General features: G+C 50.7%; 1 protein-coding gene across 2 annotated transcripts; it reads right to left on the reverse strand.

Annotated features, from left to right (window-relative positions):
• Positions 1 to 1,897: 1,897 nt before the first annotated feature.
• On the reverse strand, positions 1,898 to 9,123 carry NGB (neuroglobin). Of its 2 annotated transcripts, XM_039389671.1 has the most exons (5): positions 8,496 to 9,123; positions 7,805 to 8,087; positions 6,648 to 6,759; positions 5,138 to 5,257; positions 1,898 to 3,982 (listed from the first exon to the last, which is right to left on the reverse strand). In XM_039389671.1, exons 2-5 carry the CDS (start codon positions 8,068 to 8,070, stop codon positions 3,836 to 3,838), a joined length of 645 nt encoding a protein of 214 aa, XP_039245605.1. In that variant the 5' UTR covers positions 8,071 to 8,087; positions 8,496 to 9,123; the 3' UTR covers positions 1,898 to 3,835. The 2 variants fall into 2 exon arrangements, with proteins under 2 accessions (XP_039245605.1, XP_027575932.1); XM_027720131.2 differs by lacking the exons at positions 7,805 to 8,087; positions 8,496 to 9,123 and adding an exon at positions 8,088 to 8,302.
• Between the last annotated feature and the right edge of the window lie 6,222 nt (positions 9,124 to 15,345).

Genomic DNA, 15,345 nt, shown 5'->3' on the forward strand with positions numbered 1-15,345 from the left:
TACATTGGGGATGGGGTGCAGCCCTGGGACAGTCATGTGCATTTCCTGCACACCTTCTGTCAGCACTCTCTCCATTGGCAGGGCTGGCTCAGAACACCAGCAGAGATGCAGACACTACCTGAAGGTAGCAGGAGGGTGGCCTGGAACCCCTCTGGGACCACATCAAGGAGCAGGAGCAGCAGGGACCCATCCCATCTGGGTCAGATGGTCCCAAAGGTGAACTGCCCACCAGCAAGTCCCATGGAAGGGAGCGAACAACATTTTTGGAGTCTTTCTCTAGATTTTGAGCAGACAGTACTCTTTTACTCCCCTCATCCCTCCCAAAACTTGCTCTTTAAACCTGAATTCCTGCTTGAATGATTTACCTCTGGTTTCAGCAGGTCCCTCCTGCTGGCTCCTCCACAGCTCCTCCAAGGTGAGCCCTGCCTGGCCACTCTGGCTTATGGCACAGGGCAGAAGGCAGAAAGGCAGAAGGTTAGGGTTTTCCTTCAGGTGAAAAACTGGAAAATTTAAAATCCCAGTCCTGCTTCACACACCCCTACAGAGGCCCCCCCTTGTTTATAATGAGTGATAAACAGGGCTAAACACTGGGGCAGGAGCTCTGGCTGTGAGCGAGGGCTGCAATCGCCTCTGGCTCATGGCTTTCCCAGCCCTTCCACTGGGGAAGCTCATCACAGCCTAAGGAGGCTGTGTGAGCCCCATCACACTGCACCTCCGCCATGCTGGCCCTCAGAAACCCACTGCCTGAGGCAGCCTGCACACTCAGAAGTCCCTCACAGCCAGGGCCAATCAATTGCATGGAGTCTCCCACTGTGCCAGCCGGTGGTGGGCAATGACAGGAGCATCCCCACCAGGCAGCAGCCAAAGCAAAGGGGCAGTCTGTGGGAGCTGTGGCAAATGGCTATGCTGCTGCCGGCAGTCAAAGATGACGGTGCTGCTGGAGGCTGCTGCCCTGGCCCTTCCCTGCAGCACCGGAGTTGGGGTCCCACTACCAGCCCTGAGGCTGGCAGTTGTGCTCCAAGGCCAGGAAGAGCTGGAAAACTTATTTTAGCAGTGACCCAAAGGGGGGATTTCTTTGCATTAAAATCTCTGCTGCTCTCCTTGCCCTTCACAGCCCCTCACACATTGCCCCGTGGAACAAGCCCCATCCTAAACATTCCCCAAGGCAGAGCAGCATGCCTTTCCCAGGTTATTCACCCTTGTTTCCTGCGCCAGGGCTGGGATTTCCAGCCTTTACGAGATGCTATTACAGACCCTGAGCTGGCTTCCCCACTCTAGGCACCGTTCTTCAGCATCAAGTGCGGAACTCTCCCAGGGCTGGAAACCCACCATGTCAAAGCTAGAACATGCCCAAGAAGGAGGAGACAGGACCTCCTGCATCCTCACCAGCTGCTCCCTGGGCAAGGCTGATGGGGTAGCTCTGCAGTCCAGCTGGCAGGGTAGATGCTGCAAGGAGAAGGCAGGAATTCACTGTGAGGCCATGCTCTGCTGCTTTTGGCAACCAGCAGCCAGTGACCAACACCAGGTGAGCCAACGCTATGCCAAAAAACAAGAGCAGCAGCTGAACAATAGAAAAGGGATTTTTAGGCTGATTGCTTAAGATTCTAATTCCATTAGAGGCTGTTATATTTGAAGGGCAATGAGTAATCAGTAGCAGAATGTCTCTGCTAGCCTCTCCGCTGCCCACCCATTCAATTACCATGCACAAAAACTTCCAATGGGTATTTGCTGCTGGATGCCTTCTCACGTTAGTTTAGCTGCACTACACAAGTGTTCCCAGTGACTAGTATCTCCAAAGCTAGAGCCAACAAGAAACCAGTAAACCCCTCTGTCATACTCCTTTTCTGACCTGCTTGGGCCTTTTATATTAAAATAAACATAGAGCATCAGAAAGGGCTAAGATTCACTCTTGTTCTTTATTAAACAGTACAGCTGGGTATAAGAGGCACACAAACTAGTTCAGTTCTCTTGGGAGTTACACAAAACGTGGCACAGAAAAGGAGAAGTCAAGGAGCTGGGAAAGCTAGAGGGAGCAGGGATGGTTTGGGGCAGTAACACCCACACCCCACCCATCACACAGCTGCCTACTTGTCACACAGAGCCAGAAGGTGTCACATCCCATGATGCTGAAGGCTGATGCCCCAGAACAGGGTTGCAAAGAGGACATTCGCATTCCCAAACCCTCCTGCCCCATATCATGCCATCACAGCTAGTGCCTCCCTCCAGGCCTGGGTCCTCCATCCCTCATTGCTGGGTGCAAGAATGGGGAGGACTTCGCCTCATCCAGCAGATGGAGAGAGCCAGAGGCCAGAATGCACAGCACCACACTGTAGCACTGCAGAAGCAGAACATGGTACCATGGGGAGAACAATGAACATGGGGATGTTCACTGCCTGATCTACAACACCTCTCAGTTTGCCTACCAAACACAGCTGGAAGGCTCTTTGCTTGCTGAAGTCCATGGCTACCATCAGGTCTGGTATCAGGAAATCAGAGACCCATCGTTCCCTCCATGGCATGGGCTTGGGAGCCTTCTCCTGCCCCAGTCTGGAGGATATCTGAGTATTGGAGGAATGTGTGTCCAGAACAGGACCATCTCAGCCCTCAACACCAGACTCCTCCTGTCCATCCCCCTGTAACTGAAAAATTGCTCCATGTACTTGCTCTGGGGCTAGTGATGGCTAGAAACATGGTTCTGCCTGTTCCACAGTGACTTCCACATAAAGATGAACACTTCCTTAAAGTGCTCAAGCTCAGCTTCCCCCAGAGCCCTCAGCTGCTTCTCAGCCATTTTCTGGGATTTCTTCTGGCAGATGCTATCTTCTCATTCCTGTGAGGGTGAGGAACTCTGCACATGGGTACTGTGTGCAGCTGGGAAGCACTCCAGGTTCTGACAGCATCAGCAGAAAGATTCCAGCTATGCTTCCTCTGGTCAAGAGCCAGAATTTCTGGAAGCTGTTGCCATGACATGATTGCAACCTTCATTTTTATTTTAAGACATCTTTGCCTTGTATTTATTTTATTCTCCTCAACACAAAGCAGTAAACAGACACTGCTGCTGCATTTCAGGTGGCTCTAAGGTTAAACCAACTGGCCAAACCAACACAAAGCCTTTCAGCTGGCAGCCCAGACTAATGTGACACCACTGCTTGAATCATCCCTAGGAAACCTACTGAGTTGTGGCCAACCTGACACAGGGAAAACCATGGATCCCATCTATGGCAGAGGCAAGACTGAAGAGAGCACCAGGATTAACCATCTGTTAGTGATGTGTTGGTGAAGGGAAAGGGGGAAAAGCCTCATGGTGTGACCAGCCCTCACCTCTGCTACCTCTGTCCCTGCCCCTGGAGGGAGCCAAATCCATCACTGCCACAGCTGTACCAGACACAGCAGCGCAGGAGGAGCGAGCAGTGCCAGACCTGGCAAGTACAGGCACAGCAAATAGGACCTCGGGCAAATAAGCCCAAGAGGTCTATGCCAGCTGTCACCTAACTAGGGTGGGTAGTCAGAGGAAGGAAGATGAGCCAGCTAAAAACCAGAGTAGGTACACGGGTGTTGGTGCTCCAACTAGCCCAAAGGAACTTGGGGCAGAGTGGCATACCTGTGCTGCTGCACACCCAGGCCTCACTTCAGGGATGTACCCTGCCAGCCCTTAGCAAAGGCAGAGATGTATTGAAGCAAGGCTGAATCACTGTGAGAGCCCCAAAGCACTAGTGGAGACAGCAATGGGCTGGTGCACAGAGGGAGACAGGTGGGGAGAGGCAGAGAGTGTGGCGTGAATGCTCCCTGTGCTCAGGACTGCTGCATGGTCAGGGATGGGGATGGCTGGCAAGATCTAGTCCCCTTCTGGGTGGGTGTCCCAGCCGCGCTGCATGGCTTTCACCACAGCACTGTAGAGTTTGCTCCAAGCCTCCTGCACCTCTGGGCTGAAGGCAGTGCCAAGGCATTTCTCCAGCATGTACAGCAAGGACTCACCAACAGTCTGCAAACCAAAGAGGGAGGTGTCAAGCTCAGCAGCAGGGGATGACATGCAGTCCCTTGTCTCACTTCACCACCTTTTTTGACTTCTCCCATTGCAGGGCACCTGCTCCTCCTCCACTGGCAGTACCAGGCCTCCCATCCCTGGCAGCTCAAAGGGGACCCAGAGCCAGCCCATGTCATCCCCTTCGCTGTCCTATGCGGGCCCTCATCCCACACACTGGGTGACTGGGGAGGGCAAGGCAGGGAGCAAGGGCTGACACCACACATGCAACACCAGGGGAGAGGGACACATCCATCCTCCACGGCTCCCACATGCAAGTAGACGGCCCCACCCCTTGGCATAGCAGTGAAGCAGCAGAGCTGAGCCATGTCCTGCTGTCAGGAGAGCGGGTCAGATCCCAGGCTGGATGCTTAGGGCCTGCCTTGATGCCTCTCAGGCTTCTCCACAGGGCACTGCCCCTCACAGAGCTATGAGCAACCCCATGCAGGGGCACCCACACACTGAGGGCAGGGCTGGTGCCACAAACAAAAGGCATCCTGCTCCCTCTGAAGAGGACAAAAACTAGCAGTATCAGGAGTGAGCCATGTGTTGGTTAGAAACCTTTTCTTCAACCTGCCGTTCCCTGCTGAATTATCCAGCATTTCTGTCCATGTTTGCTGGCAGGAGAGGAGTAAGCAAGGGTTTAATATGTAAGATGCTCAGGTCTTACTGCCATGGAGGAAGAAGGGGCTGGGGTGCAGCAACCCCATCTCAGTGCAGATATAAAGAAGTGGATGCTCCCTTTTCCAGATGTGGCAAGGTTTGCCCAGAGCATTTGATGCAGAGATCCAGGGCAAAGGCTGAGCCTGAAGCCCTGTGTCACAGGAGAGACCGCAGTGCCCCAAATCATGGTCCTCTTCAAACAGTGGAAATGCCGTGCACCCATCTGTCCTTTCTCCCTGGGCTTACTGGGGAAGGACAGAAAATGAGGGGACCTCAAGGGTTTCCCTCATTGGGCAAATATCACTACATGGTTATCAGCACCTTGGGCGGGATGCCCTGAGCCACCAGCTTTCTCTCCAGCCAGTTGAACCCAGGATAAGGATGGGGACAGCCAAGGGCTGTAGGCAGGGGTGCACAAACACAGCTGCAACAGAACAAGAGAGGACACCTCACCGAGAAAGACTCAGTCTTCACACCAACTGCCTGGTGCTTCTTGCCAAGGTTGCAGAGATACTCTTCCAGGCAAGACAAGTTCTCCAGGTGGCTCACAGCAGCATCAATCACCAGCATCACCTGGTGCAGGAGCAGAAAGGCAGAATGGCATTGACAGCAAGAGGAACAGTCTGACTCTTCTACTTCACCCTTGTCAGCCTGACCCGCTCCCAGCCCAGCAGATGCCCTCTGAGCTTTCCTTTGCTGTACTGTGATCCGTGTGTCAAATCAGTGAGGCATGCTGGCAGCACCACACACCACATCCTGCCATGGGACACTGCCAGAGGTGTACAGTAAGCAGCACTGCTAACCACCCTGTCCTAGAGAGGGTAAAGAGCCCTATAGCAGAGCAGCTGCAGGCTAAGACCTAATGCTGATGCAGTTGTTACAACTGCTAGGACCCCAGGACAACTGTATGGGAAGTTGCTAGGACTGGAGTCTCCAACTAGGAGTTGCCAAGATAGTGCAATTGTGAATAAGGCCACTCTGATTCTAAGATCAGCCAAGGTATTTGAAGAGATGGGGTGGATAGTACAGCCAAGTCTCTTGACCTGGGCTGGTAAAGCACATACCACATGGTCTCCCAGGAGCATCAAGAACCAAATGGAAACAGGACAGAGAAATGCAATGAAGGATGAAGGGAACAGACATACAAAATTAGAAGAAGAGATTAAAGCCACGGCATGGTTATCTTGGCAAAGCCAAGGGGTAATAGAATTGTGCCCTATAATTTCAGCAGGGAATTTATCTCCAACAAGAGCAAATAGCTATGTCGGCTCAAAGCAATAATAGAAGTAAAAATGGACTTAACTTTGCCAACAAACAGAGGCTGGAAAGCAATAAAAAGCTTGCAGCTATCAGAGAAGCACAGTCCTGAAACAGCCTCTTACGAGGAATAAAGACAGGCAAGCAAGGCACCAAACTGGTTTAAGATGGAGCCAGGCAGTTTATGAAGGCATCTGCAAGACAAGGCTGTGCTCAGAGGCTCTCTGAGAGATGCTGTGGGCCTTCTGGCTCTGCAGCTGCACCAAGAGCCTCTCCACATTAATGGGTCCACGCAAGCCTGGCCCACTGCCCAGCTCTGTGCCAACTCCTGGTCAGCATGTGGCCAAGCAGAGGGCTTCGGTCCTTGTCCGGACAGAAGTGAGTTCCTTGAGGCATCTCACTCAGGTAGCAGAAGGAGGCTTCCAGCTTTCACAGGAGGCAATTCACTCTCAGACAAGGGCATGAAAATCAGCATGGTGCTTCTTAGCCACCACAACCCACATCCTCATCCCTTCCCCACTATTGTAGGACACTTTGTCCTGGCAATAGTGCCTTCTGCTAGCAAGAGTAACCCCTGCAGTTACTGTCTCAGGAGGAAACTTCCCATGCATTCCCTGGTAAGACACACCACAGTCTCGAGTCATTGCCTAAGGGCTTCCTCCTCCATGGAGACTGTGCTCCAGCCATGCCATAGCACCTCTCTCACCTTCCTGATGTGATCCAGGAACTCAGGGGCAGAGAGGCACTCCTGAGGGCTGGCAAACTGCTTGCAGTTGTACTGGAAAAGGGGCAACAGGTCAGGATCCAAGTCAAACAACCTGCAAAAGCAAGAAAGAAACCCCATCTTCTCACTTCCTCAGCTTTATTTAAAGTCCTACTCACCCCAGGAACAACCCCATCAGCAGCACAACCACAGCCCCCTTTTACTTCCCTTCCCACCTACTGAACTCTCCCACCTGTAAAGGATTCAAAAGTTCTGAAAAGTTTTGGGTTTGGGCAATCCAGATTAGCTATAGGCAAAAACCTCTCTACTTCCCTGGCCCACAACCCCAGCTCTCAGATACATGTCTATGGCACCTGAGGACCAGTCCCATCTCACCAAAATTCCTCCCAGCCTAGCCCTTCTCCCCAGAGTCCTGGTTGTTGGCTCGACTCTTCCCATTCCCACTTCTTGATCCCCTTGAACCCAAAAGCTCACAAATCAGGGAAGGTCTCCAAGCTCCAGCAGTTGTCTGGAGCAAGGGGGCATGCACAAACTCAGACAGTCTCCAACACCTTCACCCGCTCCCATCCCGCCCCCCTGCCCCTGCCCCATCTTCTCTGCCCCTGCATGTCAGGCACATATAAGCCTCAATAGCAGCCATCCAGGTAGATCTAACAGGCCACAGGGAATTCAGGCAAGACAGTCTCTCTTCTCGTCATCCTGCACATTAAACTACTGCATCCCTCTCCCCCCACATTGCTGTCACTGCTCTAGTCCTGCTCTGGGAGGATCCCACTTGTTCCGGAAGCTGCTCATCAACTCTCCAACTGTTCTTTTTAAATGACTTTTCATTGATTTTTCCTTTTTCTCTTCACATAATTGATATATTAATCTGCTTAGCACAGGCAAGAAGCTGGGTATCAGTCATTCCCCCCGGCACACCATTTCCTCTGCCCTGACACTGAATCCCTCCCCGGCGGCCAGATCTGTGCCTGGGGCTGCGCAGCAGTTCCCTGATCAGGGAACAGTCAGGCGGCCCCTTCCATACGCTTCCCAGAGCCGAGGGTACAAGCAGCCCTTCAAACAGCAGAAGTCGTGGTGACAAGGCAGGGGATCAGTGGGCAGAAACGCACAAACCCTGCCCGCCGCTTCTCTCTCACCCTCCGTCTCCGCGTAACAAAGTTCTCACTGGCAGAGGGTGGGAAAGGCGAGGGAGCAGCGCGGAGCGGAGCCCAGCACTGCCCCACGGCACCCGCGGCTGGGCGACGGAGGGGCTTCGGCCCCGGTTGCTCTCGGGAGCGGAGAGAGGCCAGAGGAAGGGAGCTGTCTGGGAGCCATCGCCAAGCACAGGGAAGCGTTTCTCTCCAAGAAGCGGAGCTCGTCCATCCCTCCCGCCCGGGTCGGTCCGAGGTGCCGGCGTCCGCATCGCGCCGCCGCGCTCACCTGGTGAAGAGGACGAGGCCGTGCTGCTCGGGGCTGCTGCTCACCCGCCGCCAGCTCTCCCGGATCAGCGCTCGCTGCCCGCCCGTCAGCGGCATCCCGCTCTCCATGGCGGGGGCCCTGCCTCTCGCCGCCCGAGGCGAGGCGCGGCGCTGGTACCGCGGGCTCCGCGGGCGGAGGGGCCGGCGAGCGGCAGCCGCCCGCCCCTCGCTCCGCCGGGGGGGCCCCTGCCCCCGCGCCCCCCGCCCCGGCGGCATCCGCTCCCCGCCCGCCGCCCCTGCCCCGCTCTGCCCCGCTCTGCCCCGCGGCCCCTCTGCTGCACCCGCGGCTGTCCCGGCCGCGGAAGGAAGAGCTCACCGAGTATTTCCCGTTCGGGGGAAGGAAGAAAAACGAAATTCAAAATCCCCAAACCTCCTTATCCCGGGTCCGCAGGGCAGAGCAGAAAGTTCGGCTCATTCACGGTTGACATTTCCCGTCGACCTGATTTTACGAGCGAAGCAGCACCGCAGAGCCGTGCCAGCGAGGGAACCACCGGGACCCAGACACTTTCCCTCACCATTCAGCACAGCTCCTTCGAGCGTAACTTTGCTTGGGAGGGCCTCAGCGATGCTCCGCCATCCTCTTGCTCTTGGCCACTTCCACTGAGACTCTGGATGCCATGCAGCCACCTGCTATTTCCATAGGCAGACGCAGTCTAGACACTGCAAAGTACGTATTTAATTTGAGGCTAATTAAGAGAGCTAAACCAGGCAAAGTTGTTAGTAACAGATCGGAAGACATATCATCTTTGTCAATTGCGTTCAGGATGCACAGATTCTCTTTCTTGTTCAGACACTGCTTAATTTGGCCCCAGGATGTAGGCAGCACAGAGGAAACAAAGCAAGAAGGGGCAAATGAGGTCTCAAGCAGCACAACAGAAGTCAGGAAAGTTAAGGTTTTCATAAGGATGCAAGCAATACAGAAGCACAAATATTACTGAAACCATTGCAGTCTGCACAAAAATAACAATTGTGCTGATCTTGTTACAAGTTCTGGTTCTGTACATCAGACTTATTTCTTGTAATCAAGAGAGAAGACAACAGCCCAAGAACATATTGACTCAGTGTAGGCATAAAGGAGTACTGAAAATAATCCCTGGGAGGAAACAAGTTCAAAGGCACAATGCTACATTATCAACCCCAGCTTGTCTCCCAGGGGCCTTTCTCCTATAGAGTTGGAGTGACAGCACTGACTGCAGTGACAGCAGTAAGCCACCCGAGATGGCTCTGCAAGTGCCAGAATAAATTACCTGTTTCCTCAGGATTATGAGACCTCGCATTCTCAGTGCAGACCAGACAAGATGCTGCATAGGAAAAGCTCCACAAGGGTTAGAGGAGGCTGAAGAACCCTGTTCTAAAGCTGGGCTCTTGAAGGAAGAGTCCAACAAACTCACAAAAACATTGAACTGTCAGATCACTGAGCCAGAAAACAAATGATGTCACAAGTATACTGTGTGTTAAATGCCACTGGTAGAAAACACTGAATTAATGTCAAAGGTTCCAAGACCTGGGAAAATGCAAATGGCTTCTGTTAAATAATGACTCCTCTTAGAAATACAGCATTTTACCTTTCATACTAAGAAAACCCAAAGAGCATACCATCTCTACACATCTATATTCTTAGAGAACAGGGGATAAATTGAAAGCATTCAATAATAAAGAAAAGGCACAAGATGAAGGGCCATCTCATAGCTGGGGAGTCAAAACACACAACCTGCCAGCCTGCAGTGCTTCCTGCTGCTGGCCACCACCTTCTGGTCCAGGACAAGTTCACACTAAAAACAGTGTCTTAGCTGTGTGGTTGCAAAGGGAACGTTCTCACTGGGCAGTGATGATAAATCACTGTGATGGTAACTGCTGAAACTGCAAGGAGCCTGAAAGGGCAGCTAGGAAAGCAGCAGGAAATACTGGGTTAATCCGAGAAGGGCAAATGCTGGCCCAGTAGTGCCAATGCAAACATTAACCTTTATCTTGCAGCTGATCGAGCACACCAGCAAAGAGCATGAAGCGTCATCTTGTGTCATCTGCACAAGGTACTCTGACATTTCAGCCAGTTGTCAAACACACAGCTGTGGAGCTTCACCAGAGCCTGGCTGGACAGTACAGCCTGGCCCTGCTAACAAGAAAGGGTAGAACAACAGATAGGCAGCGGTGTGCTGCTGGGGCACTGGAAAGGATGACTCCTTTCCAGTGCCCCATCCTTTCATCTCCATCCTGGAGAGTCATCCCAGGCCACAGGATACTGAGGAGCAGAGCTGACGCACATATGTGAAGTCAGAGCAGCAAACAAGGCTGAGTATTTATTTGCCTAGCAACATTTTGAGTACAGACCTGGCTGATAGTGGAGGAAAAGAAATACCACAAAAACAAGTTGTTGAAGTTAAGAGCAATCAGCTCCTGAAGATTAGCTGGGATGTAGGACACCTTTCCTCGCATCCACATAGGCACCATATCAGCTACCCTGCCCCAGGGCAACAACAAAGTACAGGTTCAGCCATTGCTCCTGATGGCAAGGGTGTCTCAGACAATAGCAGTGAAGCCATGACAGCAAGAGAAAATGGTGAATCTTGTCCCAAGCCTTCCCCCCTGCACCTTCCCTCTGTGCTGCAGACGGTGGTTGCACGCTGAACGCACGGAGACAAGGCTCAAGTGTCAGAACACCCCAGACAAAACAGCAGCAATGAGAGTGCTCAGCATGACATGCCTTCCTTTCATGAGAAATACAGGTACCCCAGCTGATGAAAGGGGCAATGTGCTGGCCATACCCGCCTGTTGGCACCCAAACTTCATGCTGGTATGACAGCAGAGTCTAAGAACTCTTAATTTCTTCCCTGCCTCCCCCAGCAACAGCTCCTTCTGGGCTGGATACATTCAGGAGCAGTTTCCCCACCTTCCCTGACTCTCTGAACAGTGAATCCATCCCTTTGCTGCCTTTTGGCAGTGGTACATGTTCCCTCCCTTAATAAAACCAGGATTTTTTAACCTGTACAGCACAGGTCTTCCAGCACAGGAGGAAGGAGCTGCAAGGAGGGACTTGATGTGGGAGACAGGGGTAAGAAACATGAACCACCATTCACATGACTTGAAAGAGCAAGGGTTTGGGAGACACGGTGCTCTTCCCTGTGTGCAAAGCAGCTTCTCCCTTGCAGCTACGTGGCTGTCAGTGGAGTTTCTCCTGCTGTCAGAGCACTGAGGTTCTGAGAGCACAAGTGGAGTCCAGAGAGGATTTGAAGTACAAGGAAAAACAAACAAGGAAACCTCCCTTCTTGTTCCAAATGTTTTGTGAGCCTTCAAGCATGAGAATCTCAGCAAGAGGTTGACCACTGCAAATGTTTCCATGGTTGGAGGGTTTCCTGCAATGCTTTCCAGCTCCCTTGGCTTCACGCACCTAACCTGGCAGCTCAGCTCTTTTCTGAGCTGTTCTTGAATTTCTACGAGACCATCCCTAGAACTCTCATGAGTGAAAAACAACTGAGTCAGCAGCACAGACTGCTCCAAAATCATCTGTAGACTACTTGGAGAAAGGGGAAGGAAGTTTCTGGAGAAACTCACTGACATGCAACGAGGATGGTAACACTCTTTTGTGCTTTAGGAGAACACAAATTTATGTTTTTAGCTTGCAGAGTCTCGTTATTGTAATCTATAGCCCCTTCAAGTTACAGTACCAACACTCTTAACTGCCCTTGCCAAGTGTCAGCTTCACTTGTTCTCTGCCTCAGTTTACCCAAATGGAAAGAAACTTGCCCGATCTCATAAAACCATGTGACAGAACTAAGAATAAGCTCACAAATGCCAGTCCCCAGCACTGAAGTCAGGGTTCACAGCACCTGGAGAACAATCCTTCCTGCCCAGAGAGGCCCTATCTGCCTGGCCCAGGAACAACTGCTTTGCATGTGCTGCTGTGGCACCATCAATTTTCATCCCAGCTGCTGCACTAACAAACCCATATCCCCCTTTGAATTTGTGCTCATTTCCAATTCTACACCTGTGAGTCTTCATGAATAATGATACTCTGATCTAGCTGCCTCAGGCTCCCTGCTCACTTTTTATACAGACTCCTGGGCTTGCCTAATCCCCTTCTTTTCCCTTGTCCCCAGTCTGAAAACCTCAGACCATGACAGCTCCTGTTTTTCCCAGACTCCCATCCCCATCCTCAGGTGGGATCAGAACTCATGCAATGCTCCCAGCAGTCTTCTCAAGCTATCCCCTCAGGCCATGGTGTGGCACAGCTCAGTAGCAAAGCAAGTCACAAAATACAGTTGCATAACAAGAATCAAAAGCAATGCAGGAGGGAATAATCTTGTCCATAAAATGATTAAGGCAAGCTGCAGAGCTTGCTGGCTGCCACCACGACTGTGGAGAGAACAGGGCAGCACTACCAACCTTGGGGATCTGGGCTAAGAGAAGAGGGATAGGCAGAGGGAGAAGGAGCAATGTGTGGGAGAGGATTCAGTAGCAGAATAAAATGAAAACTCCTTTTGACTTCAATTTGCTACTAGACATTGCCAGGTTTATCTTGAATCTCCTGTGGCCAGCTAGGGAACATTTGTACGGGCAGGTGAAAACATTACAAGGATGACAGGGCATGAAGTGGTGAGAGAAGCCAAAGGGGACGACACCAAGTTGTTGGACCAGGTCTGGCACTTAAAAGATGCTCAGACCTTATCCCAGTTGTTACTCACCTTGTGCTCTCTAGCACAGTGATAATCCATCACCACCAGGTTGATCTTCCAAGAAGCAACCTCTGCCTTTTGTAAGTCACTCTACCAAAGTGAGTTCACAGAGTGTATCAACCATGTCAGTCTTGACACACAAGATGAATTTGGTCATAAGACACAACTACAGATGTGCACGCACTCCAAGCTGGTGGGATGCAAGCACCTGTGGTCCCAAAGCTCTCCAGCCTCATTTGCTTAGCATGGTGCTCTAGTTAATATGCCTGACAACATTGTGTTAGCACAGTTACCTGGCTTCTGTCCTACCTAGGAACGGTGCACATGGTCTTGGGTCTTCCTCTGATTGTCCTTATGCTTCTGGGCTGGATCATCCTTCAGCTGCTGAAACATCATGGCAAAAGCTTGGTGAAAGGATGCTTTACTCCCTGTGGACCCTCCTCTGTAGTTTCCCTGCTGAGTTTGACTTGTTTCAGAAGCGCGGCGGGTGCTGATCTCTGATTTGTCATTGATCGTCTTCTCTCTGACCTCCACTCCGTCTGTTCTCTCCCTCCTTTGTGCACTTTAAATTGACACTATTGATTAGGCCATCTCCTACAAACATTTGACCTACAGTGGTTGTCTACAGGAATAGCATTTTTTACATGATCTTTTAAAACAAAGATTTTATATTTCATTGCACCCATTCCTTCATGGCAGAGCTGTGCCAGCATTCCCACCTTTCAGCTTTGCACTCAGCCATCTGGTCTCATAGCAAACCCCATGTGTTATTCCTTCTATGTGCAGGATCCTTTCCTGCTTGAGGTCTTCTCCTCCTCACCTATCTAAGCCATTCTAGTTTTGGGGCTTTGTCAAAAATGATTTTCCAGTTCAGTGAGGAATTTTGCACCTGCAAACTCCAGAGTCAAAGAAGCCTAAGTGTTGAATAAATACTGAGTTTCTGTCTTGAGGAGAATGATGTACCATGTCATATCACAAAGCACTTCCCAATCCATTAGTAACTAAATTGTTAATTTTATCTTTTTTAGTAATGCTCAAAACAAAGGTATTTCAGAAGACTTGAAGTATAAAATGTGGTAATACTCAGAAAGACCAAAGAGAATGATTTAAGGAAAAAACTAACTAGCCTGATAAAAACCGGCATACAAGAAAAATAACCCAGTAGGGTGTTTATTATAAAAGTGTTTGAAGCTGTGTGGGTCACAACTTTTCAGAGTGACCCATTGGTTCATGCCTTTTCATCTCTGCCAAGTAGCAATCTAACTCTTGATGCATCTCTTACTACCTATGTCCTGACAGTTTTTCATTAACTTTGACATTGCTCTTTATGCCTTCATTTTGAGAAGCAGCCTTTTTGCTTTCCCCCTCCACATGACTCTCTCATAGCAGCCCTCAGTAATCTGCATTCTCACTTTCTGGACGCTTCTCTCTCGTATTTGAAGTTAATTAATAACTTCTTACTCAGCTTCTTATGCTTGGCTTCTTTGGCTATTCCTGGCCTTGCCTTACACTGGGATAGTTGGTGCTGGTGCTCTTGTTGACTTTTATTTAAATATTGCTTCTCAGACTTGTTTCCAATGGGGTTTAGCCTGGAAGTTATTGAATTGTTTAAACTCACTTTCTTCAGCTACACTGAAGCTGCACTTAGGCTGCACTTATTTGCCTCTTTTCACACAGTTCATAAATCTTAAATAAAGATTGTAGAATCATAGAATTGTTAAGGTTGGAAAAGACCTCCAAGATCATTGAGTCCAACTGTTAACCATTAACTGTCCACTGCCAGGTTCACCACTAAACCATGTCCCCAGGTACCACATCTACATGTTTTTTAAACACTTCAAGGGCTGGTAATTCCACCACTTCTCTGGCCAACCTGTTCCAATGCCTGACCACTCTCTCAGTGAAGAAATGGCCTGGTACCAGGCCATTTCCTCTTGTCCTGTCACTTGTTACTTAAGAGAAGAGACCAACTCCCACCTGTCTACAATCTCCTTTCAGGTAGTTGTAGAGAGTGATAACATCTCCCTTGAGCCTCCCCTTCTCCAGGCTAAACAACCCCAGCTCTCTGAGCTACTCCTCCTAAGACTGTGCTCCAGACCCTTCACCAGCTCTGTTGCCCTCCTCTGGACACAGTCCAGCACCTCAGTGTCTTTCTTGTAGTGAGGGACCCCAAAACTGAACACGGGATTCAAGGTACAACCTCAGCAGTGCTGAGTACAGGGGGACAATCACTGCCCTGGTCCTGCTGGCCACACTGTTTCTAATACAAGATGTACCATCTCATACATGCTCACATTCTCATCTTAACCCAGTCTCCCCACTTCTCAGCTAGTTTCATTCTCCACCTCAAAACCAAATAGTTATTGTCCCTAAAGCATTGCAAGGGATCAGCACACTGCCAGGGTGGGACTCAGCTGACCCAACACAGATGGTTTCATATGGACAAGTAATCTAAACTCCCTTTCTGGTCAATGGAGAAGCCCAGGTACTTCATAACTACCTAATCCTAAAATACATGGTAAAAAAAAAACAGATCAGGTGAATGAAGCC

Source organism: Pipra filicauda, unplaced genomic scaffold (assembly GCF_003945595.2).
Source record: "Pipra filicauda isolate LSUMZ 115617 unplaced genomic scaffold, ASM394559v2 scaffold75_size2874737_pilon, whole genome shotgun sequence".
NCBI lineage: Eukaryota > Metazoa > Chordata > Aves > Passeriformes > Pipridae > Pipra > Pipra filicauda.

What these genes read in the sequence shown, in the direction of transcription:
- NGB (XM_039389671.1), bottom strand. Translation starts at nt 8,070, where the DNA reads ATGCGGACGCCGGCACCTCGGACCGACCCGGGCGGGAGGGATGGACGA. An exon ending in TTGTTACGCGGAGACGGAGG is followed by an intron (nt 6,760 to 7,804) that starts GTGAGAGAGAAG and finishes TTGCTTTTGCAG; the next exon opens with GTTGTTTGACTTGGATCCTG. An exon ending in TCCTGGATCACATCAGGAAG is followed by an intron (nt 5,258 to 6,647) that starts GTGAGAGAGGTG and finishes CTCCTGCACCAG; the next exon opens with GTGATGCTGGTGATTGATGC.